The sequence below is a fragment of the Melanerpes formicivorus genome, unplaced genomic scaffold (assembly GCF_026170545.1).
Source record: "Melanerpes formicivorus ecotype bairdi unplaced genomic scaffold, bMelFor1.0.p_v2 SCAF_10, whole genome shotgun sequence".
Taxonomy (NCBI): Eukaryota; Metazoa; Chordata; class Aves; order Piciformes; family Picidae; genus Melanerpes; species Melanerpes formicivorus.
The window spans coordinates 24,285,606-24,312,482 of NW_027142362.1; the positions used below are offsets into that span (position 1 = coordinate 24,285,606).

Here is a 26,877-nt window from a genome sequence, read left to right on the forward strand (position 1 = left end):
CTCCTGCGCTGGCGTTTATATCCATTGCCCCTTGGCCTATCACAGGGTGCAGTGAGCAGAGCCTGTCCCCTCCCTCTTGACCCCCAGCCCTCAGCTACTGATAGACATTGATCAGATCTGTCTTCTCTTCTCCAGACTAAGCCCCTCCAGGGCTCTCAGCCTCTCCTCGGCAGCAGTGCTGCAGTCCCTCAATCACCCTCCTAGCCTCCCTTGGACTCTCTCCAGCAGATCCCCTCCTGAGCTGGGGAGCTGCTGACACACCCCCTGGGCATCCTCTGGGGGCAAGGAGCATAGCAGCAGAGCTCTGAGCGTCGAGGACGAAATGACCCCGGGGCGGGGTGCGGGGGGCGGTGCCGCCGGCAGCCCCGTCCCAGCCCCGTCCCAGCCCCGTCCCGTCCCAGCCCCGTCCCGTCGCGCCCCGCCGGGGCCGCGCTGCCATTTCGCGGGCGTCCCTCGCGCGGCGGGCGGCGCTCTGCCGGCGCTGAGGCCGCGGGGCGCGACATGGCGGCGGGGCCGGCGCCGCTGCCGCTCCTGATGCCGCTGCTGCCGCTGCTGCTGCTGCTGCTGCCGCCGGAGCCGGCGGGCGCCGTGTGGCCGCAGCCCCAGGTGCAGCGCTCCCCGCCGGGCGGCGGCCGCTGCCCGCTGCCTCCCCGCCGCTTCCGCTTCGCCTACGCCGCCGGCTCGGCCGTGGGGCCGGGCTGCGCCGTGCTGGAGGCGGCCTTCCGGCGCTACTGGGCGCTGCTCTTCGCGGCCGCCCGCCCGACCGGTGAGGCGGGGCCGGGGCTGCCGGCGGGGCCGGGGCAGGGGGCGAGCGGGGAGCGAGCGCCGGGGCCTTTTTCTGAAGGCAAAAAACACCAACCCAGCCCAGAGGCGATGCTGGGCTTGGGTCTGCGGGCAGAAGCAGGGGGTCCTGCGGGCAGAAGCAGGGGGTCCTGCGGGCAGAAGCAGGGGGTCCTGCGGGCAGCTGCTCTGCAGCCATCCCCCCGAGCGTCCTCCGCGCCGCGGGGGCTGCCGGCCAGGGCAGGCGCTGGCCCTGGGCCCCTGGTGCGGGGGCTGGAGCGGAGGCTTGCAGCAGAAGGGCAGCGTTGGGCTGGTTCCTGCAGGCAATGCACATCGGGAATAAAAGCGAATCCGGTTGGGCAGCAGCGAGCACTAACTCTTGCGTTTCCCCCAAGGCGCCGGGCGAGTGCCTGCTGCTGCAGGGGGGTTGAACTCGGTGATCTTCAGGGCTTTCTCCCAACCCCTGCTACGCTGTGGTTCTGCGTGGTGTTTGCCGCTTGTTTGTATCTCCTGATCGCCTGTCAGCTCCCCAGTGCTTCATTGGACTTCCTTTTCTTGCTGCTGCCGGTGTTGCAAGGGCTCCAGCTTCAGAGCTTTCTGCAGGGCTTGGCTCTTTCCTCCTCCAGCAGCTCTCGGTGTCCAGTCTGAAGCTTTGCCTTGAGGAAAGACTCTTTACTGCTGCTTCCTGCGTGTTTCCTCCAAGTCCGTATCCGTGCCGTGGGGCTCTGCCGGCGCCGAGCTGCTGAGCATCCTGAGGCAGCGCGGCTTTTCTGCCAGGGAGGTACTGAGTAGCTCTTGGACTCATCCTGAAATTGTAGAGTAAGTTGAGACAAGGCAAAAGCTTCGAGCCCCTGGGGCTTGGTTTGTGACAGGTTGTAAAGGCTTCTTGCAGCCCAGACTTCTTTGTGGTAGTGCCTCCTGCTAGCCTGCGATGAGATGCAGGGAGCTGCCTGGCCCCGCTCACAGAGGCAAACACCGGCTGGGTGCCTGCGTGGGTCTGTGGCAGCGTGAAGCACTCTATGTGGGGGAGAGAAAATGCTTCATTCATCAGAAAAAGAGTTAGGAACTCTGCCTGGGTGTTGTAAATGTCAGTGTGAGCTCTGCTGCCACTGAGGAAAGCAGGGAAGGGGAGGGGTGCTGGAAGCTGCTCTGCTGTAGGAAGGCTGGGGAATATCTCCCTCTCTGGAGATAGCCAAAACCCACCTGGATTCATTCCTGTGTGGTATGGTGTAGGGGATCCTGCACTGGCAGGGGGGTTGGACTGGTTGATCTTTCGAGGTCCCAGCCCCTAATGTTCTATGATTCTGTGTGAGTGCCTGGTGCTTTGGCAGGTTTGAGATGCTGAGAAGAACCCATGTAGCTTGGTGTGTTCCTTAAGCTTTTGGAAGTATCTGAGCTGTCAAATGGAGTCAGGGAGCAGTATACATCCCCTGTAATCCAGGACGAAGTAGTTAGAGACCTGCTTAGCCACTTGGATCCCCACAAGTCCATGGGACCAGATGGGATCCATCCTAGGGTGCTGAGAGAGCTGGCAGATGAGCTGCCAAGCCGCTCTCCATCATTTTCCTCCAGTTCTGGCTCACTGGAGAGGTCCCAGATGAGTGGAAGCCGCCAACGTGGTGCCCATCCACAAGCAGGGCTGGTTGCAGGAGCCAAGGAATTCCAGACCTGTCAGCCTGACCTCAGTGCCAGGCAAGATTATGGGATGGGTCATCTTGAGTGCAACAGAATAGAATAGACCAGGTTGGCCAAGGGATCAGGCCCAGCCAGCATGGATTTAGGAAGGGTAGGTCCTGCCTGACCAACCTGATCTCCTTCTATGCCCAGGAGACTGCCTGGTGGATGTGGGGCAGGCTGGGGATGTGGTCTGCCTGGGCTTCAGCAAGGCCTCTGCCACCATGCCCCACAGCAAACTGCTGGCCAAGCTGTCAGCCCCTGGCTGGGACAGCAGCTCTCTGAGCTGGGTTAGGAGCTGGCTGGAGGCTGAGCCCAGAGAGTGGTGGTGAATGGTGCCACAGCCAGCTGGCAGCCAGGCACCAGTGCCGTGCCCCAGGGATCAGTGCTAGGCCCCATCTTGTTCAGTATCTTCATTGATGATCTGGAGGAGGGGATGGAGTCCATCATCAGTAAGTATGCAGATGACACCAAGGTGGGGGCAGGAGTTGATCTGCTGGAGGGTAGAGAGGCTCTGCAGAGGGACCTTGCCAGGCTGCACAGATGGGCAGAGGCCAACAGGATGGCATTGAACACATCCAAGTGCCAGGGGCTGCACTTTGGCCACAGCAACCCCAGGCAGTGCTACAGGCTGGGGTCAGAGTGGCTGAGAGCAGCCAGGCAGAAAGGGACCTGGGGGGAGTAGTGGTTGATAGTAGGCTGAACAGGAGACATCAGTGTGCCCAGGTGGCCAAGGGCCAATGGCATCCTGGCCTGCAGCAGGAAGAGTGTGGCCAGAAGGAGCAGGGAGGTCATTGTGCCCTGTGCTCAGGACTGGTTAGGGCCACAGCTTGAGTCCTGTGTCCAGCTCTGGGCTCCTCAGTTTCAGAAGGACCTTGAGAGACTTGAAGGTGTCCAGAGAAGGGCAAGGAGGCTGGGGAGGGGTCTGGAGCACAGCCCTGGGAGGAGAGGCTGAGGGAGCTGGGGTTGCTTAGCCTGCAGAAGAGGAGGCTCAGGGGAGACCTTCTTGCTCTCTGCAACTCCCTGCAGGGAGGTTGTCACCAGCTGGGGGTTGGTCTCTTCTGCCAGGCAAGCAGCCCCAGAACAAGAGGATACAGTCTCAAGCTGTGCCAGGGGATGTTTAAGCTGGATGTTAGGAAGAAGTTCTTCCCAGCAAGAGAGATTGTCCCTTGGGATGTGCTGCCCAGCCGGGAGGTGGTGGAGTCACCGTCACTGGAGGTGTTTAAGAACAACCTGGATGAGGCACTTGGTGCCCTGGTGTAGTTGATTAGATGGTGCTGGGTGATAGGTTGGACTTGATGATCTCAAAGGTCATTTCCAAACTGGTTAATTCTATTCTATTCTAAATCATTGATTTGTCAGGGTTGGAAGGGACCTCAAGGCTCAGCCAGTCCCAACCCCCCTGCCATGGGCAGGGACACCTCACACTACAGCACGTTGCTCACAGCCACCTCCAGCCTGGCTGCAAACACCTCCAGGCATCAGGAGGCTTCCACCACCGCCCTGGGCAGCCTGGGCCAGGCTCTCACCACCCTCATGGGGAACAACTTCTTCCTAACATTCAATCTCAGTCTCTCCACTTCTAGTTTTGCTCCATCCCCCCCACTCCTATTCCTCCCTGACACCCTCTGAAGTCCCTCCCCAGCTTTCCTGGAGCCCCCTGCAGATCCTGGAAGGCCACAATTAGGTCTCCTCAGAGCCTTCTCTTCTCCAGACTGAACAGCCCTCAGTCTGTCTCCCAAATCTTGATCTGGGAGCTGGGCAGACTTCTCTCATTTATTTTCTTTTTTTGCTGTTGTTGGTTTTTTCCTTTTTGCTGGTAGGAACTTGAGCCTCAAGCAGCTGACAGAATTACTCACCTTTTCCTGCTCCTCTCAGAGGGGGAATGTGACCCTTGCATCACTCGGAGCAACGCTGTGTGATCACAAGATCAAGCTTGCACTCATCGCTCTCCACACGCCCTGCTTTATGATGCTCAAACTCCATGATTAAGGCTTTTTTTCCCCCTCTCCACTCTTTGCCTTCCTTTTTTTGCCTTTTTTTTTTTTCTCACATGAGTGGTTGGTAAGAACAGGCAGTGGAAACCCTGGATGGAAGAAAATAGTTTCTATTAATAGAGCAAATAAATGACAGAAAGTGTTTGCTGCCTAGTTCAGAAAGCTGCTATGTCAGTTGAAAGAGCAAACAAGATTATGCCCAAACTTGGTATTCATCCTGGGCTTCAAGCATAGAAGTGGAGACTAATGTAAGTCAGGAGGGACATACGGGGCAGGGGGGGTCTGTGGTCACGCCCCTCCTCAAAGTCGGGCTAAACTTAGAGTTGGAGCCAACTTCGCAGTGGGGTCCAGCTTCTCAGGGCTATGTCCAGCTGAAACTGTGGTAGATTGAGATTGGCTGTTAGGAAGAAGTTGTTCCCCAGGAGGGTGGTGAGAAACTGGCGCAGGTTGCCCAGGGACGTGGTGGAAGCCTCATCCTTGGAGGTTTTGAAGGCCAGGCTGAATGTGGCTCGCTCAGAGGCTGCTCAAGCCTGATGTAGTGTGAGGTGTCCCTGCCCATGTCAGGGGGATTGGAACTGGAGGATCCTTGAGGTCCCTTCCCACCCTGACAATTCCATGATTCTGTGATTTCTGGAGAAGTAAAACTAAGCCCTTGCTGAAGTGTTTGACCACCCTCAGGGTGGTCTCTAATCTTCTCTAGAGGTTCAAAACCTGCCTAGGCAATCCTGGGCAATCTGCTCTGCATGAATCTGCTGTAGCAGGAGTGTTGAACTACATGATCCCCAGAGGTCCCTCCCAGCCCCCCACTAATATGGAATTCTGCAGCTGGGATTCCCCTTGCTACTCTTCCCTTGTTTCCTGTTATTAAGCTGTGCAGCTCTGAACCAAGTCAGAGAGACCCAGCTGGAACCCTCTACCCCAATGGCTCTACTGCTGCTAACCTGCCATGATCAGTGTGGTAGAGTCCTTGTCTTACAGTCCACGACTGCAGTTAACTGATGTGCACCTTCATAGTGCCCTTTTGAACCATGAACCTGCACTTGTGGTGATGAGTCCTTGATCCCTGTTGCACCCATCTGCATTATTGCTTTCCAGGTGCACTCTGCATTGCCTTCCTGCTGTGCTCTGCATTACCTTCCAGGTGCACTCAGGTGTGCGCCGTGTCGCCTTTGTGGTGTGCTCTGGTGTGCTTTGCATTGCTTCAGGACACGCTCCGCCTTGACTTCATGCTGCGCTCCGGTGTGCTCCGCATCATCTTTGTGGTGCACTCTGCATTGCCTTCATGGTGCGCGCCGCTGTGCTCCCCATCACCATTGTGGTGCACTCCGCATTGCCTTCATGGTGCGCTCCGGTGTGCTCCGCATCACCTTTGTGGTGCGCTCTGCATTGCCTTCATGGTGCACTCTGGGGTGCTCCCCATCACCTTTGTGGTGCGCTCTGCATTGCCTTCATGGTGTGCTCTGGTGCGCTCTGCATCACCTTTGTGGTGCGCTCTGCATTGCCTTCATGGTGCACTCTGGGGTGCTCCCCATCACCTTTGTGGTGCGCTCTGCATTGCCTTCATGGTGTGCTCTGGTGCGCTCTGCATCACCTTTGTGGTGCGCTCCATGTTTCCTTCATACTGCACTCTGGTGTGCTCTGCATCACCTTTGTGGTGTGCTCCATGTTTCCTTCATACTGCACTCTGGTGTACTCCACATCACCTTTGTGGTGCGCTCCATGTTTCCTTCATACTGCACTCTGGTGTGCTCTGCATCACCTTTGCGGTGTGCTCCATGTTTCCTTCATACTGCACTCTGGTGTGCTCCACATCACCTTTGTGGTGCGCTCCATGTTTCCTTCATGGTGCACTCTGGTGTGCTCTGCATCACCTTTGTGGTGCGCTCCATGTTTCCTTCATGGTGCACTCTGGTGTGCTCTGCATCACCTTTGTGGTGCACTCCATGTTTCCTTCATACTGCACTCTGGTGTACTCCACATCACCTTTGTGGTGCGCTCCATGTTTCCTTCATACTGCACTCTGGTGTGCTCTGCATCACCTTTGCGGTGTGCTCCATGTTTCCTTCATACTGCACTCTGGTGTGCTCCACATCACCTTTGTGGTGCGCTCCATGTTTCCTTCATGGTGCGCTCCAGTGTGCTCTGCATCACCTTTGTGGTGTGCTCCACATTGCCTTTATACTGGCTCTGGTGTGCTCTGCATCACCTTTGTGGTGCGCTCCATGTTTCCTTCATACTGCACTCTGGTGGGCTCTGCATCACCTTTGTGGTGCACTCCATGTTTCCTTCATGGTGCACTCTGGTGTGCTCTGCATCACCTTTGTGGTGCGCTCCATGTTTCCTTCATACTGCACTCTGGTGTGCTCTGCATCACCTTTGTGGTGCGCTCCATGTTTCCTTCATACTGCACTCTGGTGGGCTCTGCATCACCTTTGTGGTGAACTCCATGTTTCCTTCATACTGCACTCTGGTGTGCTCTGCATCACCTTTGCGGTGTGCTCCATGTTTCCTTCATGGTGCACTCTGGTGTGCTCCACATCACCTTTGTGGTGTGCTCCATGTTTCCTTCAGACTGCACTCTGGTGTGCTCCACATCACCTTTGTGGTGTGCTCCATGTTTCCTTCATGGTGCACTCTGGTGTGCTCTGCATCACCTTTGTGGTGTGCTCCATGTTTTCTTCATACTGCACTCTGGTGTGCTCCACATCACCTTTGTGGTGTGCTCCATGTTTCCTTCATGGTGCACTCTGGTGTGCTCCACATCACCCTTGTGGTGCGCTCCATGTTTCCTTCATACTGCACTCTCGTGTGCTCCACATCACCTTTGCGGTGCGCTCCATGTTTCCTTCATACTGCACTCTGGTGTGCTCCACATCACCTTTGTGGTGTGCTCCATGTTTCCTTCATGGTGTGCTCTGGTGTGCTCCACATCACCTTTGTGGTGTGCTCCATGTTTCCTTCATGGTGTGCTCTGGTGTGCTCCACATCACCTTTGTGGTGTGCTCCATGTTTCCTTCATACTGCGCTCTCGTGTGCTCCACATCACCTTTGTGGTGTGCTCCATGTTTCCTTCATACTGCACTCTGGTGTGCTCCGCATCACCTTTTTGGTGCGCTCCATGTTTCCTTCATGGTGCACTCTGGTGTGCTCCGCATCACCTTTGTGGTGTGCTCCATGTTTCCTTCATGGTGCACTCTGGTGTGCTCCACATCACCTTTGTGGTGTGCTCCATGTTTCCTTCATGGTGTACTCTGGTGTGCTCCACCTCACCTTTGTGGTGCGCTCCATGTTTCCTTCATACTGCACTCTGGTGTGCTCCGCATTACCTTTGCGGTGCAATCCATGTTTCCTTCATACTGCACTCTGGTGTGCTCCACCTCACCTTTGTGGTATACTCCATGTTTCCTTCATACTGCACTCTGGTGGGCGCTGCATCACCTTTGTGGTGTGCTCCATGTTTCCTTCATACTGCACTCTGGTGTGCTCCACATCACCTTTGTGGTGCACTGCATGTTTCCTTCATGGTGCACTCTGGTGTGCTCCACATCACCTTTGTGGTGTGCTCCATGTTTCCTTCAGACTGTGCTCTGGTGTGCTCCACATCACCTTTGTGGTGTACTCCATGTTTCCTTCATGGTGCACTCTGGTGTGCTCCACATCACCTTTTTGGTGCGCTCCATGTTTCCTTCATACTGCACTCTCGTGTGCTCCACATCACCTTTGTGGTGCGCTCCGTGTTTCCTTCATACTGCACTCTGGTGTACTCCACATCACCTTTGTGGTGCGATCCATGTTTCCTTCATGGTGTGCTCTGGTGTGCTCCGCATCACCTTTGTGGTGCGCTCCATGTTTCCTTCATACTGCACTCTGGTGTGCTCTGCATCACCTTTGTGGTGTGCTCCATGTTTCCTTCATACTGCACTCTGGTGTGCTCTGCATCACCTTTTTGGTGCGCTCCATGTTTCCTTCATATTGCACTCTGGTGTGCTCCACATCACCTTTGTGGTGTGCTCCATGTTTCCTTCATACTGCACTCTGGTGTGCTCCACATCACCTTTGTGGTGTGCTCCATGTTTCCTTCATGGTGCACTCTGGTGTGCTCCGCATCACCTTTGTGGTGTGCTCCATGTTTCCTTCATGGTGCACTCTGGTGTGCTCCGCATCACCTTTGTGGTGCGCTCCATGTTTCCTTCATACTGCACTCTGGTGTGCTCCGCATCACCTTTGTGGTGTGCTCCATGTTTCCTTCATGGTGCACTCTGGTGTGCTCCGCATCACCTTTGTGGTGTGCTCCATGTTTCCTTCATGGTGTGCTCTGGTGTGCTCCACATCACCTTTGTGGTGCGCTCCATGTTTCCTTCATGGTGTGCTCTGGTGTGCTCCACATCACCTTTGTGGTGTGCTCCATGTTTCCTTCATGGTGTGCTCTGGTGTGCTCCACATCACCTTTGCGGTGTGCTCCATGTTTCCTTCATACTGCACTCTGGTGGGCGCTGCATTACCTTTGCGGTGCACTCCATGTTTCCTTCATACTGCACTCTGGTGTGCTCCACATCACCTTTGTGGTGTGCTCCATGTTTCCTTCATGGTGTGCTCTGGTGTGCTCCGCATCACCTTTGTGGTGCGCTCCATGTTTCCTTCATGGTGTGCTCTGGTGTGCTCTGCATCACCTTTGTGGTGCGCTCCATGTTTCCTTCATACTGCACTCTGGTGTACTCCACATCACCTTTGTGGTGTGCTCCATGTTTCCTTCATGGTGTGCTCTGGTGTGCTCCACATCACCTTTGTGGTGTGCTCCATGTTTCCTTCATGGTGTGCTCTGGTGTGCTCCACATCACCTTTGTGGTGCGCTCTATGTTTCCTTCATGGTGTGCTCCAGTGTGCTCCCCATCACCTTTGTGGTGCGCTCCATGTTTCCTTCATACTGCACTCTGGTGGGCGCTGCATCACCTTTGTGGTGTGCTCCATGTTTCCTTCATGGTGCACTCTGGTGTGCTCCGCATCACCTTTGTGGTGTGCTCCATGTTTCCTTCATGGTGTGCTCTGGTGTGCTCTGCATCACCTTTGTGGTGCGCTCCATGTTTCCTTCATGGTGCACTCTGGTGTGCTCTGCATCGCCTTTTTGTTGCGCTCCATGTTTCCTTCATACTGCACTCTGGTGTGCTCTGCATCACCTTTGTGGTGCGCTCCATGTTTCCTTCATATTGCACTCTGGTGTGCTCCACATCACCTTTGTGGTGCGCTCCATGTTTCCTTCATACTGCACTCTGGTGTGCTCCACATCACCTTTGTGGTGCGCTCCATGTTTCCTTCATGGTGCACTCTGGTGTGCTCTGCATCACCTTTGTGGTGCGCTCCATGTTTCCTTCATGGTGCACTCTGGTGTTCTCTGCATCGCCTTTTTGTTGCGCTCCATGTTTCCTTCATACTGCACTCTGGTGTGCTCTGCATCACCTTTGTGGTGCGCTCCATGTTTCCTTCATACTGCACTCTGGTGTGCTCCACATCACCTTTGTGGTGCGCTCCATGTTTCCTTCATGGTGCACTCTGGTGTGCTCTGCATCACCTTTGTGGTGCGCTCCATGTTTCCTTCATGGTGCACTCTGGTGTGCTCTGCATCACCTTTGTGGTGCGCTCCATGTTTCCTTCATGGTGCACTCTGGTGTGCTCCGCATCACCTTTGTGGTGTGCTCCATGTTTCCTTCATGGTGTGCTCTGGTGTGCTCCACATCACCTTTGTGGTGCGCTCCATGTTTCCTTCATGGTGCACTCTGGTGTGCTCCGCATCACCTTTTTGGTGCGCTCCATGTTTCCTTCATGGTGCACTCTGGTGTGCTCCACATCACCTTTGTGGTGCGCTCCATGTTTCCTTCATGGTGCACTCTGGTGTGCTCTGCATCACCTTTGTGGTGCGCTCCATGTTTCCTTCATGGTGCACTCTGGTGTGCTCCGCATCACCTTTGTGGTGCGCTCCATGTTTCCTTCATGGTGCACTCTGGTGTGCTCCACATCACCTTTGTGGTGCGCTCCATGTTTCCTTCATGGTGCACTCTGGTGTTCTCTGCATCGCCTTTTTGTTGCGCTCCATGTTTCCTTCATGGTGCACTCTGGTGTGCTCCGCATCACCTTTGTGGTGCGCTCCATGTTTCCTTCATGGTGCACTCTGGTGTTCTCTGCATCGCCTTTTTGTTGCGCTCCATGTTTCCTTCATGGTGCACTCTGGTGTGCTCCGCATCACCTTTGTGGTGCGCTCCATGTTTCCTTCATACTGCACTCTGGTGTGCTCTGCATCACCTTTGTGGTGCGCTCCATGTTTCCTTCATGGTGCACTCTGGTGTGCTCCGCATCACCTTTGTGGTGCGCTCCATGTTTCCTTCATGGTGCACTCTGGTGTGCTCTGCATCACCTTTGTGGTGCGCTCCATGTTTCCTTCATGGTGCACTCTGGTGTTCTCTGCATCGCCTTTTTGTTGCGCTCCATGTTTCCTTCATGGTGCACTCTGGTGTGCTCCGCATCACCTTTGTGGTGCGCTCCATGTTTCCTTCATACTGCACTCTGGTGTGCTCTGCATCACCTTTGTGGTGCGCTCCATGTTTCCTTCATGGTGCACTCTGGTGTGCTCTGCATCACCTTTGTGGTGCGCTCCATGTTTCCTTCATGGTGCACTCTGGTGTGCTCCACATCACCTTTGTGGTGCGCTCCATGTTTCCTTCATGGTGCACTCTGGTGTGCTCTGCATCACCTTTGTGGTGCGCTCCATGTTTCCTTCATGGTGCACTCTGGTGTGCTCCGCATCACCTTTGTGGTGCGCTCCATGTTTCCTTCATGGTGCACTCTGGTGTGCTCCACATCACCTTTGTGGTGCGCTCCATGTTTCCTTCATGGTGCACTCTGGTGTTCTCTGCATCGCCTTTTTGTTGCGCTCCATGTTTCCTTCATGGTGCACTCTGGTGTGCTCCGCATCACCTTTGTGGTGCGCTCCATGTTTCCTTCATGGTGCACTCTGGTGTTCTCTGCATCGCCTTTTTGTTGCGCTCCATGTTTCCTTCATGGTGCACTCTGGTGTGCTCCGCATCACCTTTGTGGTGCGCTCCATGTTTCCTTCATACTGCACTCTGGTGTGCTCTGCATCACCTTTGTGGTGCGCTCCATGTTTCCTTCATGGTGCACTCTGGTGTGCTCCGCATCACCTTTGTGGTGCGCTCCATGTTTCCTTCATGGTGCACTCTGGTGTTCTCTGCATCGCCTTTTTGTTGCGCTCCATGTTTCCTTCATGGTGCACTCTGGTGTGCTCTGCATCACCTTTGTGGTGCGCTCCGCGTTGCCTTCATGGTGTACTCTGCTACGCTTTGCCTTGCCTTCCAGGTGTGCTCCGCAACATCCTCATGGTGTGCTCTGGTGCACTCTGTGTTGCCTTCCAGGTTTGTTCAGCATCATCTTCATGGTGGCGCTCTGGTGTGCTCCACGTTGCCTTCCAGGTGTGGTCCGCATCATCTTCATGGTGCACTCTGCCGTGCTCCATGTTGCCTTCCAGGTGCGCTCCGCATCATCTTCATGTGCTTTCTGGTGTGCTCCATGTTGCCTTCATGGTGCGCTTTGGTGCACTCTGCATTGCCTTCCAGGTTTGCTCCACATCATCTTCATGGTGTGCTCTGGTGTGCTCTGCATCATCTTTGTGATGCACTCTGGTACGCTCCGCGTTGCCTTCCTGTACTCTCTGCATTGCCTTGGTGTGATGGTGGTGGTGCCTGCCTTGCTTCTTGGCCAAGGGAGGCTGTCTGCAGGCCTGGCGAGGTCTCCTTGAGGAGATTCAAATTTGGTTCCTGGTGGTGGGAGCAGTTCTGTGAAGGCTTCTCACCAGAATGAGCGTTCCCTGTGTCCTCAGAGTTGCGAGTGGCTGTCCCTGGTGTGCTGCAGTCTGCAGAGCAGAGGGAGCAGGGCTTGCTATGCTGACATTCCAGCTCACACATCTGCCAGGTTGCCTTGGCTACCAGCTCAGCTGTGGTGGAGGGGGACGCTCAGAACAGAGGCCTGTCTTCTAGCTCTTTCCCTCCTCTCTCTGCATAGGTGGAGGAATGGTGGGGGCAGTTCTGGCTCCTGAAGCCTTGGAGCACAGGCTCTCAGCAATTCAGCCAGGTGCTGGTGGTGCCATGGTCTCTCTGCTTGGTGCCATGGTCTCTCTGCTTGGCGCCGTGGTCTCTCTCCTTGGTGCTGTGGTCTCTCTCCTTCGTGCCATGGTCTCTCTCCTTGGCACCGTGGTCTCTCTGCTTGGCACCATGGTCTCTCCCGTTGGTGCTGTGGTCTCTCTGCTTGGTGCCGTGGTCTCTCTCCTTGGCACCCTGGTCTCTCTCCTTGGCGCCACGGTCTCTCTCCTTGGCGCCGTGGTCTCTCTGCTTGGTGCCGTGGTCTCTCTCCTTGGCACCCTGGTCTCTCTGCTTGGCGCTGTGGTCTCTCTCCTTGTCGCTGTGGTCTCTCTGTTTGGTGCCGTGGTCTCTCTGCTTGGCACCCTGGTCTCCTCCTTGGCGCCCTGGTCTCTCTCCTTGGCGCCGTGGTCTCTCTCCTTGGTGCCCTGGTCTCTCTTCTTGGCACCCTGGTCTCTCTGCTTGGCACCCTGGTCTCTCTCCTTGGCACCCTGGTCTCTCTCCTTGGCACCCTGGTCTCTCTGCTTGGTGCTGTGGTCTCTCTCCTTGGCGCCCTGGTCTCTCTCCTTGGCGCCCTGGTCTCTCTCCTTGGCGCCGTGGTCTCTCTCCTTGGCGCCCTGGTCTCTCTCCTTGGCGCCCTGGTCTCTCTCCTTGGCGCCCTGGTCTCTCTCCTTGGCACCCTGGTCTCTCTGCTTGGTGCCAGGCTCATTCAAGGCCCGTTTGTTTATGTTTAGTGACTATGTTGAGTGTTGGCTGATCCTGGAATGCTGGGGGGGAGGTATGCACGGACACACCCTGCTGACCCATATTCCCTCTGGGCAGTGACTGCTGTAAGTAGGTCTTACAGGCTGAACACCTCTCTTGGGAGCTGGTGCAGCCACTCCAGTGAGACCTTGGGCCTGTGTATCTTTGGAAGTGCTCCTTCAGGTCATAGGGAAGTGTGGCCAGAGCTCCTGCTTGGGCTCTGAACGTGACTGGGCTGATTTTTCTGCTTGCTACTCCTGGGACCTGCTCTGCAGAAGGAGGTTTGGAGCCCCCCTGTGCTGGGCAAGACCCTTTGGTGGCCTCTACCTGAGCCCCAGTTCTGCCTCGTGCTTGGATGCTCTCTCTGTGGTTTGTCACAGTGCTGCGCTGCCTTGCCTCAGGAGGGTGGGTTGGGTAGCAGAGCTCCTGGTGCTGTAGTTTATTCCCAGTGCTGGGAGAGTTGGGAGACAGGAAGCTCTTCACACACCCACCACCCCCATCCCCACCTACCCCCCCGCTTGGCAATGGCAGTAGTCACGACTGTTGCTTAGAGCAGGAGTTGATGTCCAGGAAGCCTTGGAGGCTGCTGCTAGACCTTACTCTGATGTCTTTCTTCTTTTGTCTGCTCTTTAAGCTTCCACAACAGAGCCTTCCCTGGTTTGGGGGGATTTTTGGTGGGTTTTTTTCATCATCAGACCTTCTCTGTGTGGAAGGTTGGGATCAGCTCATGTGCTGGTAGCCTGTGTTGAAAGAAGCCCTTGCTGAACAGCTCTGTGCCTGCTCTGGGATGAAGCAGGGGGCTGTTAAAAGTCCACATACTGCTGGGCTTCCATTGGTGGTGGGCTGGAAGCAGGGGAAAGAGCCAGGAGGAGGTTCATGGCAATGCTTCTGTGTCCTTTGCAGAGAATGAGCCTCCCTGGGAGACACCCTGCACTCAGCTCCTCGTCTCTGTTGCCACCCCAGGCTGTGATGGCTTTCCCAGCCTGGACTCCAAGGAGAGCTGTGAGTACTGGGGCTGGGAGTGGGAGGATGTGGCTCGAGCAGGAGTGTGGCTGTTTCTGTGCCTGTCAGTTGGAAAGGGCCCTGTGCAGCACAGTTTGGGAGGCAGCAGTTGTAGAATCATGGAACCACAGGTTTGGGTTGGAAGGGACCTTAAAGATCATCCAGGTCCAGCCTGCCCTCTCTCAGCACCTACTAGACCTGGTTGCTCAGGGCCCCATCCATCTGGAACGTTTCCAAAGCTGGAGCCTCCACAGCTTCTCTGGGCAGCCTGTTCCAGTGCCTCACCACCTCCATGGGGAAGAATTTCCTCCTAATGCCTGCTCTAAATCCAGCTGTTTCCAGTCTGAAGCCATCACCTCTTCTCCTGTCACTACAGGCCTTGGCAAAAACTTCCTCTCCAGCTCTCTTGTAGCTGTCTTCACATACTGGGAGGCTGCTGTAAGGTCTCCCTGGAGCATTTTCATTTTCTTTTCCAGGCTGAACAGTCCCAGCTCTCATCCTGACCTCACAGGAGAGATGCTCCAGCCCTTGGATCATATCCATGGCCTCCTCTGGGCCTGCTTGTGTTGGGAGCTCCAGAGCTGGCCCCAGCACTGCAGGTGGCATCTCAGCAGAGCACAGCAGAGGGGCAGAATCCTCTCCCTGCCCCTGCTGCCCACCCTGCTGGAGATCAGCCCAGGACAGGGCTGGCTCTGGGCTGTGAGTGTACTTTGCTGGCTTATGTTGAGCTTCTTGTCACCCAGCACCCCCAAGTTCTCCTCAGCACTGCTCTTTGTCCATTCTCTGCCCAGCCTGGATTTGTGCTTGTGATTCCCCACCCCAGGTGCAGGATCTTGAGCTTGGCTTTGTTAGGCTTCATGAAGCTGGCCCTGGGCCAGCTCTCCAGCATGTCCAGGTCCCCCTGGATGGATCCCCTTCTCTCCAGCATGTTAACCACACCACACAGCTTGGTGTCATCTGCAGACTTGCTGAGGGTGCTTCAGTTCCACTGTGTTGCCAACAAAGTGTTAAATGCTCTGGGCCTAGTACCAAGCCCTGAGGAGCAGCACTCTTCACTTCTCTCCACTTAGACATCAAGCCACTGACCATCACTCTTGAGTGTGACCATGAAGCTAATCCTCACTGTATGAGTGAGAAAGTGGGGGAGGGCAGGAGCAATGTACCTGAGAAGCGTGTCCAGAAGACACCACAATGAAGCTGGGGAAGGGTCTGGAGAACAGGACTGGGGAGGAGCAGCTGAGGGAGCTGGGGGTGTTCAGTGTGGGGAAAAGGAGGCTGAGGGAGACCTCAGTGCTCTCTACAACCCCTGAAAGGAGGCTGCAGTGAGGTGGGGGTTGGGCTCTGCTCCCTAGTCTCAGGTATGGAAGGTGAGACAATGGCCTGAAATTGTGCTGGGGGGGGTTAGAGGGAAATGAGGACAAATGTCTTTGCTGCAAGAGTGGTCAGGGATTGGCAAAGGCTGCCCAGGGAGGTGGTGGAGTCCCCAGCCCTGCAGGTGTTCAAGAAATGTGTGGCCATGGCACTTGAGGCCATGGTTTGATGGCCATGGTGGGGCTGGGTTGCTGGATTTGGCTTTTCCAACCCAGTGATTCTATGTTAAAGCACTGGGAGAGGTTTAGGACAAAACCAGCCCCCCCAGAGTCAGTGCCCTGGGCTCTTGGGCTGCAGTCCTCCCCCCAGAGCATGGCCCTGGTGCTGTGTTTCAGATCAGCTCTCTGTCTCGGAAGGCTCCATGCTGCTCTCTGCGGACACCGTCTGGGGAGCTCTCAGAGGTGAGCAGTGCCTGCTGGGGGCCATTTCAGCCCTCCCTGCCTCAGGCCTATGGGGAAGGCTCTCCTTCCATAGGCTTAGTTGTTAATTGAGCTTTGGTCCTTTGGGGCCCTCTGTGCTGAGAAGGGGACTGTCTGTGGTTTTCCTGCAGGCCTGGAAACCTTCAGCCAGCTGGTTGGGAGAGATGAGAACGGCATGGTGAGTCCTGGCCTCGCCTCCTGGGCACAGGCAGCTCTCCATAGTGATCCTGCCTCCATGGGGACAGGCTGAGGGTTGCTAGGATGCTTGGCACGAGGAGGGTGTCAGCAGTACAGCACAGCCTCCCCAGGGGCTGAGCAGAGATCCCTGAATCCAGCCAGATCCCTCCCTTCTGAGCAGGCAGAGCGCTGCAGCTTTCCCTGACTAGCTGGCACCCTGGGCAGTGAGAGACCCCTCCTCATCCTGTCAGCCCTGGTTGTCTCCTGCCGATGGCTGTGCTGCCCCAAGGTCCTGCTCACTTCTTCCTCCTCTCCTCTGCCTGCAGTACTACATCAACCAGACAGAAATTGTGGACTTCCCTCGCTTCCCTCACCGGGGCCTCTTGCTGGACACCTCTCGTCACTACCTGCCCCTGAGAGCCATCCTGGAAACTCTGGTAGGGTGTCTGGACTGGGACATGAGGTGGTTTAGTTGGGGGTCCCTTCCTCTGTGACAACTGAGGGCTCCTTGAGTGTCCTGTTGGGCTTTCCTGTTTTGAGCTGCTACTTTCCAAACATCCTAGGAGCTCCCTGATGTGTAGGCCGCTGCATCTCTATCCCACTGAGGAGGATGGAGATGCCTCCTAGGCTTTTGGGACAAAACTGGCTTGTGTGTCCCCAGGTGGAGCAGCAGGCTGGGGTGGGGTGGCAGAGTGACCTCAATTCCTAATAAACAGATGTGCCTCATGGGAAAATGCTTCCATGCTGTAGGTTCTTCCCAGGGCCATGGCTGAGTGCTCCTGGTGTACCTCACAGCTGCTTCCTCTGAGTGGGAAATAGGATCAGAAAGGAAATCCTGATCATGTGTCTGGGGTTACCCCAGAATTGTCAGGCTTGGAAGGGACCTCAAGGCTCAGCCAGCTCCAACCCCCTGCCATGGGCAGGGACACCTCACACCACAGCAGCTTGCTCACAGCCACCTCCAGCCTGGCTGCAGACACCTCCAGGCAGGAGGCTTCCACCACCTCCATGGGCAACCTGTGCCAGGCTCTCACCACCCTCCTGGGGAACAACTTCTTCCTCACAGCCAATCTCAATCTCCCCACTTCTAGTTTTGCCTCATCCTCCCCAGTCCTATCACTCCCTGACACCCTCCAAAGTCCCTCCCCAGCTTTCTTGGAGCCCCCTGCAGATCCTGGAAGGCCACAATTAGGTCTCCTGGGAGCCTTCTCCTCCCCAGACTGCACAACCCCAACTCCCTCAGTCTGTGCTCACAGCAGAGCAGCTCCAGCCCTCTGCTCAAACTCCTGGCCCTTCTCTGGACACACTCCAGCAATCCCCACCTGGATATGCTCCTCCAATCCTCATCACTTCCCAATGGGTTGTTTCTGAGGCAAGGGGAAATGCTGGCTGCTTCCCAGCCACTCCAGGGAAAGGTGTGGGGTGGTTCTGTGTTTACCTCACACAGAATTAAACTTCCAGGCCTCCACCAGTGGCTCAGGACATCAGGGGGTCTATTGTGAACAGAAGCACTGCTGACCCTCTGCAGCTCTTTGTGATGCTGCTGTGTTTGAAGAGAGATGTCTGGATCCCTCATGGATCCTCAAGAGCTTTTAGGAGCAGTGCCTTGTGCTTGTCTCCTTTCTGTGGCAAGCTAGGTGACCTTTCAGGAGAGTCACAGAATGGGTTGGGTTGGAAGAGACCTTATAGATCATCCAGTTCCAGCACTCCTGCCATGGGCAGAGACGCTTTCCACTAGCCCAGGTTGCTCAAGGCCTCATCCAGGCTGGCCTTGAACACCTCCAGGGTGGGGGCATGGCCAAAGAAGGAGAAGGCCTATTGATTGGTGTCCCTGTTTCTCCCCAGGATGTCATGGCTTACAACAAGTTCAACGTGTTCCACTGGCACATTGTAGATGACCCATCCTTCCCCTACGAGAGCTCAACCTTCCCAGAGCTCAGCAAGCAGGTAAGGGGACTGGAGCACTGCCTGTGAGGAGAGGCTGAGAGCCCTGGAGAAGAGGAGACTGAGAGGGGATTTAATCAGTGTTTATAAAAAGCTGAGGGCTGGGGGTCAAGAGGGAGGGGAGAGGCTCTGCTTGCTTGCACCCTGGGATAGGACAAGGGGCAGTGGATGGAAACTGCAGCACAGGAGGTGCCACCTCACCAGGAGGAGGAACTTCTGCACTGTGAGGTCACAGAGCCCTGGAGCAGGCTGCCCAGAGAGGTTGTGGAGCCTCCTTCTCTGGAGCCTTTCCAGCCCCAGCTGGATGTGTTCTGTGTGACCTGTGCTGGATTCTCTGCTCCTGCTCTGGCAGGGATGGATGATCTCCAGAGGTCCTTTCTAACCCCTAGCATCCTGCGAGCCTGCACACCATCTGGGTGGGCAGAGCCCCTGGGCAGAGCAGTGAGGGTTCCCTGTCGCTGCAGGGAGCCTTCAACGCCATGACTCACACGTACAGCGCCAGCGACGTGCAGAGGGTGCTGGAGCACGCCCGGCTGCGCGGCATCAGGGTCCTGCCGGAGTTCGACACGCCCGGACACACCCTCTCCTGGGGCCCCGGTGAGGAGCCGGCCCTGCCTGCCCTGCTGGGAAGCGGGGCGAGGAAGGGGCTCTGCGACCTGCGTCCGAGCAGCCGGGATCCCCCAGGCTGGGGCCGAGGAGGAGAAGGAACCAGCGGGGCGGGGGGAAGCAGGAGCCGGTGGTGCGGTTTCTGGGGCGATAGCCAAAGGGAAGAAGGTTGCAGCTCTTCCTGGCTTGGGGGGAATGTCTGCTCTGCCAAAACCACCAGCAGAGGGGATTGCACGGATCTCCTGAGGAGAGGCTGAAAGCCCTGGGGATGTTGAGCCTGGGGAAGAGCTGCCCCAGAGGGGATCTGCTCAAGAGGAATAGCTGAAGGGGGGGGAGCAGACTCTTCTCAGTGGTGCCCAGGGAGAGGACAAGGAGCAGTGGGCATAACCTGAAACCCAGGAGGTTCCATCTGAGCAGGGGGAGAAACTTTTGGTGTGAGGGTGCTGGAGGCCTGGAGCAGGCTGCCCAGAGAGGTTGTGGAGTCTCCTTCTCTGGAAAGATTCCAACCCCCCCTGGCCATTGTGATCCTGGGCAGCCTGCTCTGAGTGACTCTGCTTTCCAACCCCCATCATATGTGACATTAAAAACCAGCTCCTTTGGGCTGGCTTCATCTCCCCAGCACCACCCAAAGGCCATGAAGCTGTCTCGGGTATGAGAGGCTGGGGCCAGACTCTTCTCAGTGGTGCCCAGGGACAGGACAAGGGGCAGTGGGCACAAACTGGAACCCAGGAGGTTCCATCTGAACAGGATGCAAGTGTGCTGGAGCAGTGGTTATGTCTCTTGCACCATGCCTTAGTAGAAGCCCCAGGACCTGGCGAAAGACCTTCCAGGTCTTCTGTCTCCTGGCAAGCCCTGGGCTGCTCTGAGGAGAATCGGGGGAGGGGGGTGAGGGTCTACAGGGTGATATGCCCACTCTAGTCTGCTCCTCACTGTCCTGTGTTTGTTACAACCCAGGTGCTCCAGGCCTCCTGACTCCCTGCTATTTGGGCAAGAGTCCTTCTGGGACCTATGGGCCCATCAACCCCATCCTTAACAGCACCTATGAGTTTGTGAGCAGCTTGTTCAAGGAGGTCAGCACCGTGTTCCCAGACTTCTTTCTGCACCTCGGTGGTGATGAGGTGGACTTCACATGCTGGTGAGTCAGACATCAGTGTGGATGGGGCCTGAGGGGAGGCCCTCTACAGCTCCCTGAATGGAGGATGCAGTGAGGTGGGGGTTGGGCTCTTCTCCCTAGCATCAGGGGATAGGAGGAGAGGCAATGGCCTGAAATTGTGCCAGGGGAGGGTTAGGTTGGAGATGAGGAAAGAATTCTTTGCTGCAAGAGTGGTCAGGGATTGGAAGAGGCTGCCTAGGGAGGTGGTGGAGTCCTCATCCCTGGAGTGTTTAAAGGGTGCTTGGAGATACGGTTTAGGGGTGAACCCCATAGGGTAGGGTTCTGGGTTGGACTTGGTGATCCTGAGGGTCTTTTCCATCCTGAATGGTTCTGTGGTTCTGTGATGATTCTGATTCTGAGGGGAGGTGTCTGGGACTGAAACTTCAGCCCTTTTTGGTCATGATCATCTGCAGATCCTTGGTGTCCTGCTCTCCTAGGTTCTGTGCTCATGGTGGTGCTGGTGGCAGCATGGCCACAACTCTTTGGACTGATGTGGGATGGATTTGGCCACATCTTGGCCTTACTCCAGCTCAGCTTGCAGTGCTTTTATTACCTTCCCTTTGCTCCCCAGGAAATCCAATCCCCAAATCAGTGCTTTCATGAAGGAGATGGGTTTTGGGGAAGACTACAAGAAACTGGAGTCATACTACATCCAGAGGTAAGGCCAGTTGCATCCTGGGCCTGCAGGTGTGTGAGCAGCACAGGTCTCCTGCTGCCTTGGGGACACCAGATCCCCTTCCCAGGAGCACAGCCTAGCAGGCATGTCTCCCTGAGCCCCAAAAGAGAAGCCTAGCTGTGCTTCATGGGGAGAGTGAGCACACCAAGCCCTGGGCTGAGGGAGAGCTTTCTCCCTTCTCCTTTAGCAGCACTTTCCCATCCCACTGTGGGTGTTGGGGTGACCCCAGACTCTCTACTCTTTCCACTCCAGGCTTCTGGACATCGTCTCTTCCATTGGCAAAGGTTCCATAGTGTGGCAGGAGGTGTTTGATAATGGGGTGAAGGTGAGAGCCACCTGCTTTGCCTCAGGCAGATCCCTCTGCTGGGTGGACAGTGCTGGGGCTGTTGGGGGCTACTCTCATATGGGACATCTGGAGGTGGTGCTGCTGGTGAGCTGCCCTCCTGGTGGCTTTGTCACGCTGCTGTCAACCCTGGGTTGATGGGTTTTAAACCTGCCCAGGACACTCTGCAAGGGGACTTACCCCTCCCTCTGTTGCTTCTGTTGCAAGAGAAGGCTCCCAGGAAACCTTCTTGCGGCCTTCCAGGATCTGAAGGGGGCTCCCAAGAAAGCAGGGGAGGGACTTTTGAGGTGTCAGGGAGTGATAGGACTGGGGGGGATGGAGCAAAACTAGAAGTGGGGAGATTGAGATTGGCTGTGAGGAGGAAGTTGTTCCCCAGGAGGGTGGTGAGAGCCTGGCACAGGTTGCCCAGGGAGGTGGTGGAAGTCTCCTGCCTGGAGGTGTTTGCAGCCAGGCTGGAGGTGGCTGTGAGCAAGCTGCTGTGGTGTGAGGTGTCCCTGCCCATGGCAGGGGGTTGGAGCTGGCTGAGCCTGGAGCTCCCTTCCAGCCCTGACAATGCTGTGATTGTGTGATTCTGCAAACCAGATGGAAGTGGCTTGGCAGTCAAGCTGCAGCCTGCCTCAGTTTCCCTTTGGGGGTGCTGTGAGTGGGTCAGGGTGCTCTGCTTGGGGGGGGAGGTAGTGCTGTTGTTCCTGCCCTCAGCCTGTGCCTGGGGTTGGTGTGTGCCCCTCAGGTGAGGCCAGACACCATCATCCACGTGTGGAAGGAGAGCTCCCCGCCCTACCTGGAGGAGCTGGCCAATGTCACCAGGGCAGGCTACCCAGCCCTGCTCTCTGCCCCCTGGTACCTCAACCGCATCTCCTACGGGCAGGACTGGATGGCAGCCTACCAGGTGGAGCCCTTGAAGTTTGAAGGTGTGTTCCTTGTGTCCCCATGTCCCCTTCCCATATGGCAGCTGACTTGTCTCTGGGGGGCAGCAGCAGGGCTGGCTGTCTCCCTAATCCCCTCTGGCTGCTGAAGTGTGAAGGTGCCGGTGTGGCTGTGTCCTTGCTTCCTGTGCTGCCTGCGGGCCTTGATCCCGCCAGAAAACACTTCTGCTCCCCCCCAGCCTGGGCTTTGAAGGGAGGGCTGCCAAAAGGGCTGGGTGTTGCCTGTGCAGCTGAGCCACTTGCTGCTTGTGTCCCCTGGCAGGCAGCCCTGAGCAGAAGGATCGGGTGCTCGGCGGAGAGGCCTGCATGTGGGGAGAGTATGTGGACGTCACTAACCTCACCCCCAGGCTCTGGTAAGAGGAGAGGAGGGGAGGTTGGCTGCAGGAGCGTGGGGCAGGGCTCAGGCTACTTCCCTTCACCACTCAGTGATGTGTGCCCAACGCTGCGGGTTTGCTCTGCGTGTGCTGCTTGTCCTTCTCCCCTGGCAGCACCTCTGCGCCTCATCGAGGCTCGACTGAGTGTCTCTCAGACTCCAACCTCAGTCAGAGTCCTCCAACCTCCTGGAATCATTGAGCCATCAGGGTTGGGAAAGAGCTTTAATATCGAGTCCAACTGTTAGCCCAGCAAGGCCAGGTCACCACTCGACCATGTCCCTCAGCACCACATCCCCAGGGACAGTGACTCCACCACTTCCCTAGGCAGCCAGTTCTAAGGCTTGACAACCCTTTCAGGGGAGAAACCATTCCTCATGTCCAGCCTAACCCCTCCCTGCTGCAACCTGAGGCCATTCCCTCTTGTCCTATCACTTGTTCCTTGGGAGAAGAGACCAACCCCCATCTCACTCCAACCTTCTTTCAGGGAGCAATTAGGGCTCCCCTCAGCCTCCTTTCCTCCAGACTAAACCACCCCAGTTCCCTCAGCCCCTTTTCAGAAGTCCTGTTCTCCAGACCCTTCACCAGCTTCAGTTCAGCTTCATTGCCCTTCTCTGGACCTGCTCCAGCCCCTCAATGTCCTTCTTGGAGTGAGGGACCCAAAACCGAACCCAATATTCAGGGTGCAGCCTCACCAGTGCTGAGTCCAGGGGAATGATCCCTTCCCTGCTCCTGCTGGCCACACCATTGCTGACCCAGGCCAGGATGCTGGTGGCCTTGGCCAGCTGTGCACAGAGCTGTGTGCACGCTCCTGTGCAACCTGCAGTCTCTGTCCTCTCCCCCTGGTCCACTCCTGCTCTGTGTGTCCAGAGTGGATCTTTTAAGACCCAGCAGCCATGTGCCTTCGTGTGCTCATCACTCAGGAGCACCTCTGGGAGCTGAGGATGTTGTGTAAGAAGCTTTCAAACTCCTCCCTGACCTGACTGCCCCTGTCCCTCCTTCCTGAAGGCCGAGAGCCGGGGCGGTAGCTGAGCGGCTGTGGAGCAACGCAACCGTCAGGGACCTGCAGGACGCCTACCTGCGGCTGGCCGACTTCCGCTGCAAGCTCCTCGGGTAACTGTCCCTCCTCGGCAGGCTGCCACCTCATGGGGGCACCACAGAGGCCACCCTCTCTGGGCTCCCACCCTGGGGAGGGCAGCCAGGGGGAAAGTGGGCTTCAGATGACCCTTGTCGCTCTGGAAAGCCCTGATCGTTCCTCCTGCCTGTGTGTGGGCAGAGCTTGCTTGGTGCCGCACTGGAAGAGAGCCCCAGCTGCCTGCCTGGGCTCCAGCGAGGGGAGGGCTTTGTGCTGAGCAAGAAGGGGACCCAGCAGCTCTTGCCACCCTTCCTGCAGCACCAGCTTTCCCAGGAAACCTGCCCTTACCCTGCACTCCTTGGAGTGGAGAGCAAAACCCAAGTCTATAAGCACAGGATGAAAAGCTCTCCCTCCTTGTCACCCTTGAACAGGGGGCCTGGGTGGGCACCCCATGCTGCTCTACCTGCTCCAGCCTGACCATGCCCTCTCCACGATGCCCTCTCCACGATGCCCTCTCCACGATGCCCTCTCCACAATGCCTTCTCCATGATGCCCTCTCCATGATGCCCTCTCCATGATGCCCTCTCCATGATGCCCTCTCTCTGCTCTCTCTCCAGGCGTGGTGTCCAGGCACAGCCTCTCTACACAGGATACTGTGAACATGAATTTGGTGGGTTCTGAGGGGAGGGTCCCTCTGCCCTCGGGTGCTGTGCACACAGGAGGAACCATTCCCCCTCTCTCCGAAGCTGCCGGCCTGCCAGAGGGACCCTTTCCATCTCCCCAGCTCCTGCTCTGCTTTGATGAACTTTTTTTCTCCCCATGGTGTGCACTCTTCTCCTCTTTTTCTATTTTTGTGCCTATAAATCTATAAATAAATGACCCCAGAGAGGGAAAAGGTGCTGCCTTTGCATGCTCAGCTGGGGCTGGGGAGATGGTGCCAGGGTTACTGTGAGCAGGAGATGGGTAGGCCTTGCTCCAGAGACCCTCTTGGAGAAGCATCCTTTGGCTCTGGTGCTTGCTGGGTGTCTGCTCAGCTGGAGAAACTGTGTTAAGCCTCTGCTGCTGTCTCAGGATCCATCCCTGCAGAGAGAGGATGAGGTGTGAGTGCTCCTCCAGTGTTCCTGCCTTGACTTCTCAGTGTCCACACCTGATTGTGCCAGGAGGCTACCATGTGGTGACCTTAGTTGTGCTGCTGGGGCCTTCCATGAAGCAGCCTGGGTCAGCATAGTGGTAGTGCTGTCCTTGTCTCAGTCTCCCCTCTCCTGCCTGCAAGCCATCATCTCTGCTGCCCCAAACCTTGGCTGCTGCCACCTCCTTCTCTGGATTCTCCACAGAAGAAGAAACCCTGAAGCCTGTCCAAGGAGACTTCAAACCCATTGAGCTGATCATTATGGGAATGTTACAGTCACTGCTCAGCTCTTCCATCAGCTTTCACCTCTGCTCAGGACATGGCCAACAGATTCATCCTCCTCCTGCTCTGCTGTCCTTGGGCTGGGAAGCTTGCAGCACAGAAGGCCAATCACATGCAGGGCTGCATCAAAAGATGTGCTGCCAGCAGAGCCAGGGAGGCGATTCTGCCACATTGCTCCGGTGAGACCTCTGTGCAGGTCTGGAGCCCTCCATACAGGAAGGACCTGGACCTGATGGAGAGGGTCCAGAGGAGGCCACAAGAATGATCAGGGGGTTGGAGCAGCTCTGCTGTGAGGACAGACTGAGGGAGCTGGGGGTGTTCAGCCTGGAGGAGAGGAGGCTCCAGGGAGACCTAATAGCAGCCTGCCAGTACCTGAAGGGATGGAGGATGGAGGAAGAATGCTTGCAAAGGCCTGCAGGGACAGGACCAGGGGCAATGGCTTCAAACTGAAGCAGAGCAGATTGAGATTGGATATTAGGAACAAGTTGTGTACCGTGAGGGTGGTGGAACACTATAACAGGTTGCCTGGGGAGGTGGCTGGGGCCCTGTCCCTGGAGATATTCAAGGTGAGGCTCAACAGGGCTCTGGGAAACCTGATTTAGCTGAGGATGTCCCTGCTGACTGTAGGGGAGGTTGGACTGGGTGAGCTTTGGAGGTCCCTTCCAGGCTGGACCATTCTATGATTCTGTGAGCTCCAGGTCTCCTACATCCAAAAGGGTTGGGTTTGGATAGAGTTTTCCTTGGAGGAGAGAGTGGTGGTCTTGTCCCTTGACTGTCAGGGTTGCTGAACTGCCCAGCTGGATCTCCTGGGGAGAAATCCTGGTTGTCTGAGTCTTAGGATTTAAACAAGTGAGAGCAGCTGTTGGAGCTGGAAGCCTTCTGTTGAACTTAAAGAGATGGAATTCATTTTGAATTAAAACCACATAAATGGTTGTTGACTCTCACACTTCTTTACCCTGCTCCCTGGAAGTGATACATCACAGGGGGTGAGAGGGGAGGATCCTGAGGCCTGACCCCTCCAGACCAGGGCAGTTCAGATTCGGGGAAAAGAGAGAGATGTTTTTCCCCTCAGAGTGGGAGAGGAACAGCCTCTGCCTTGTACCCTGGGGGAATGTACTCCTCTGCTTCCTCCAGGTCTGCAGGGAGCACTCCTCTCCCTTCTCTCTGGAGTTTTGGTGTCACCTCTGCCTTGGCCCTGTGTTTCAGGCTGAGCAGAGGGAGCCAGCAGTGCCAATCAGCAAATGATCAGAAGCTCCTGCCCCGGGGAGGACATCCTGTGCTCTGGCCCCACTTCTGCTGCTGTCACCCAGCACCCCCATGGCATCTCTTGGACTTGGCTCTGGGAAGCATTGCTCTACAGCCCACATGCCTCAGGTATTTGTGGAGCAGAAGCTTTATCTCCAGGTCCAGATTGGTGACCTCCAGTGCTAGGCTCCAGGCCTGCCAGCCCTTGGGGTCTGCTCCCTCACTGCACGGCTGCTCTGAGGACAGCACAGCCATGAGCTGATCTTGGTGCCCTGGGGGGTGCCATGCACAGAGGCAAGGGGTTAATATCACCTCCTATTTTTGTAAGTTGTGGGTTTTCCTTTTTTTTTCTCCTTTGCTCTCACCCAGGAGGGTGTTAATTGGTGCCTTCCCCAGGTGCTTTTGTCACTGTGAGGAGCTGCTGCCCCGGAGACTGGGCAAGGGGAGCCTGGCCCTAGAGGAAGGGTACTCTGCAGGTCAAGGGGGCTCTTCACCACACCCCAGCTCCCTGACCTCACCCTGCCTGTCACAGAACCATAGAATTGTCAGGGCTGGAAGGGACCTCAGGGCTCAGCCAGCTCCAACCCCCTGCCATGGGCAGGGACACCTCACACCACAGCAGGTTGCTCACAGCCACCTCCAGCCTGTCTGCAAACACCTCCAGGCAGGAGGCTTCCACCACCTCCCTGGGCAGCCTGTGCCAGGCTCTCACCACCCTCCTGGGGAAGACTTTTCTTCTGTCCCCACAGCTCAGGGATGGGTGCTCCAACCTGCAGGGCCTGGGCTGCTCCAGCACTGGTGGGGCTGCCCTGGAGGGACCCC

At 56.5% G+C, this 26,877-nt stretch overlaps 1 protein-coding gene across 1 annotated transcript; it reads left to right on the plus strand.

Annotated features, from left to right (window-relative positions):
• Positions 1 to 486: 486 nt before the first annotated feature.
• On the plus strand, positions 487 to 25,742 carry HEXA (hexosaminidase subunit alpha). The gene is made up of 14 exons (XM_068144301.1): positions 487 to 766; positions 14,240 to 14,338; positions 16,045 to 16,110; positions 16,260 to 16,306; positions 16,632 to 16,742; positions 18,151 to 18,252; positions 18,714 to 18,846; positions 19,810 to 19,990; positions 20,580 to 20,666; positions 20,937 to 21,009; positions 21,758 to 21,938; positions 22,216 to 22,306; positions 23,333 to 23,437; positions 24,017 to 25,742. Exons 1-14 carry the CDS (start codon positions 502 to 504, stop codon positions 24,078 to 24,080), a joined length of 1,605 nt encoding a protein of 534 aa, XP_068000402.1. The 5' UTR covers positions 487 to 501; the 3' UTR covers positions 24,081 to 25,742.
• The last annotated feature ends 1,135 nt before the right edge of the window (positions 25,743 to 26,877 follow it).

Excerpts from the sequence above, each read along its gene's own strand:
- HEXA (XM_068144301.1), top strand. The coding sequence starts at position 502 with ATGGCGGCGGGGCCGGCGCCGCTGCCGCTCCTGATGCCGCTGCTGCCG. Across the intron at positions 14,339-16,044 it reads CCTGGACTCCAAGGAGAGCT|ATCAGCTCTCTGTCTCGGAA; the intron begins GTGAGTACTGGG and ends GCTGTGTTTCAG. Across the intron at positions 18,847-19,809 it reads CACCCTCTCCTGGGGCCCCG|GTGCTCCAGGCCTCCTGACT; the intron begins GTGAGGAGCCGG and ends GTTACAACCCAG.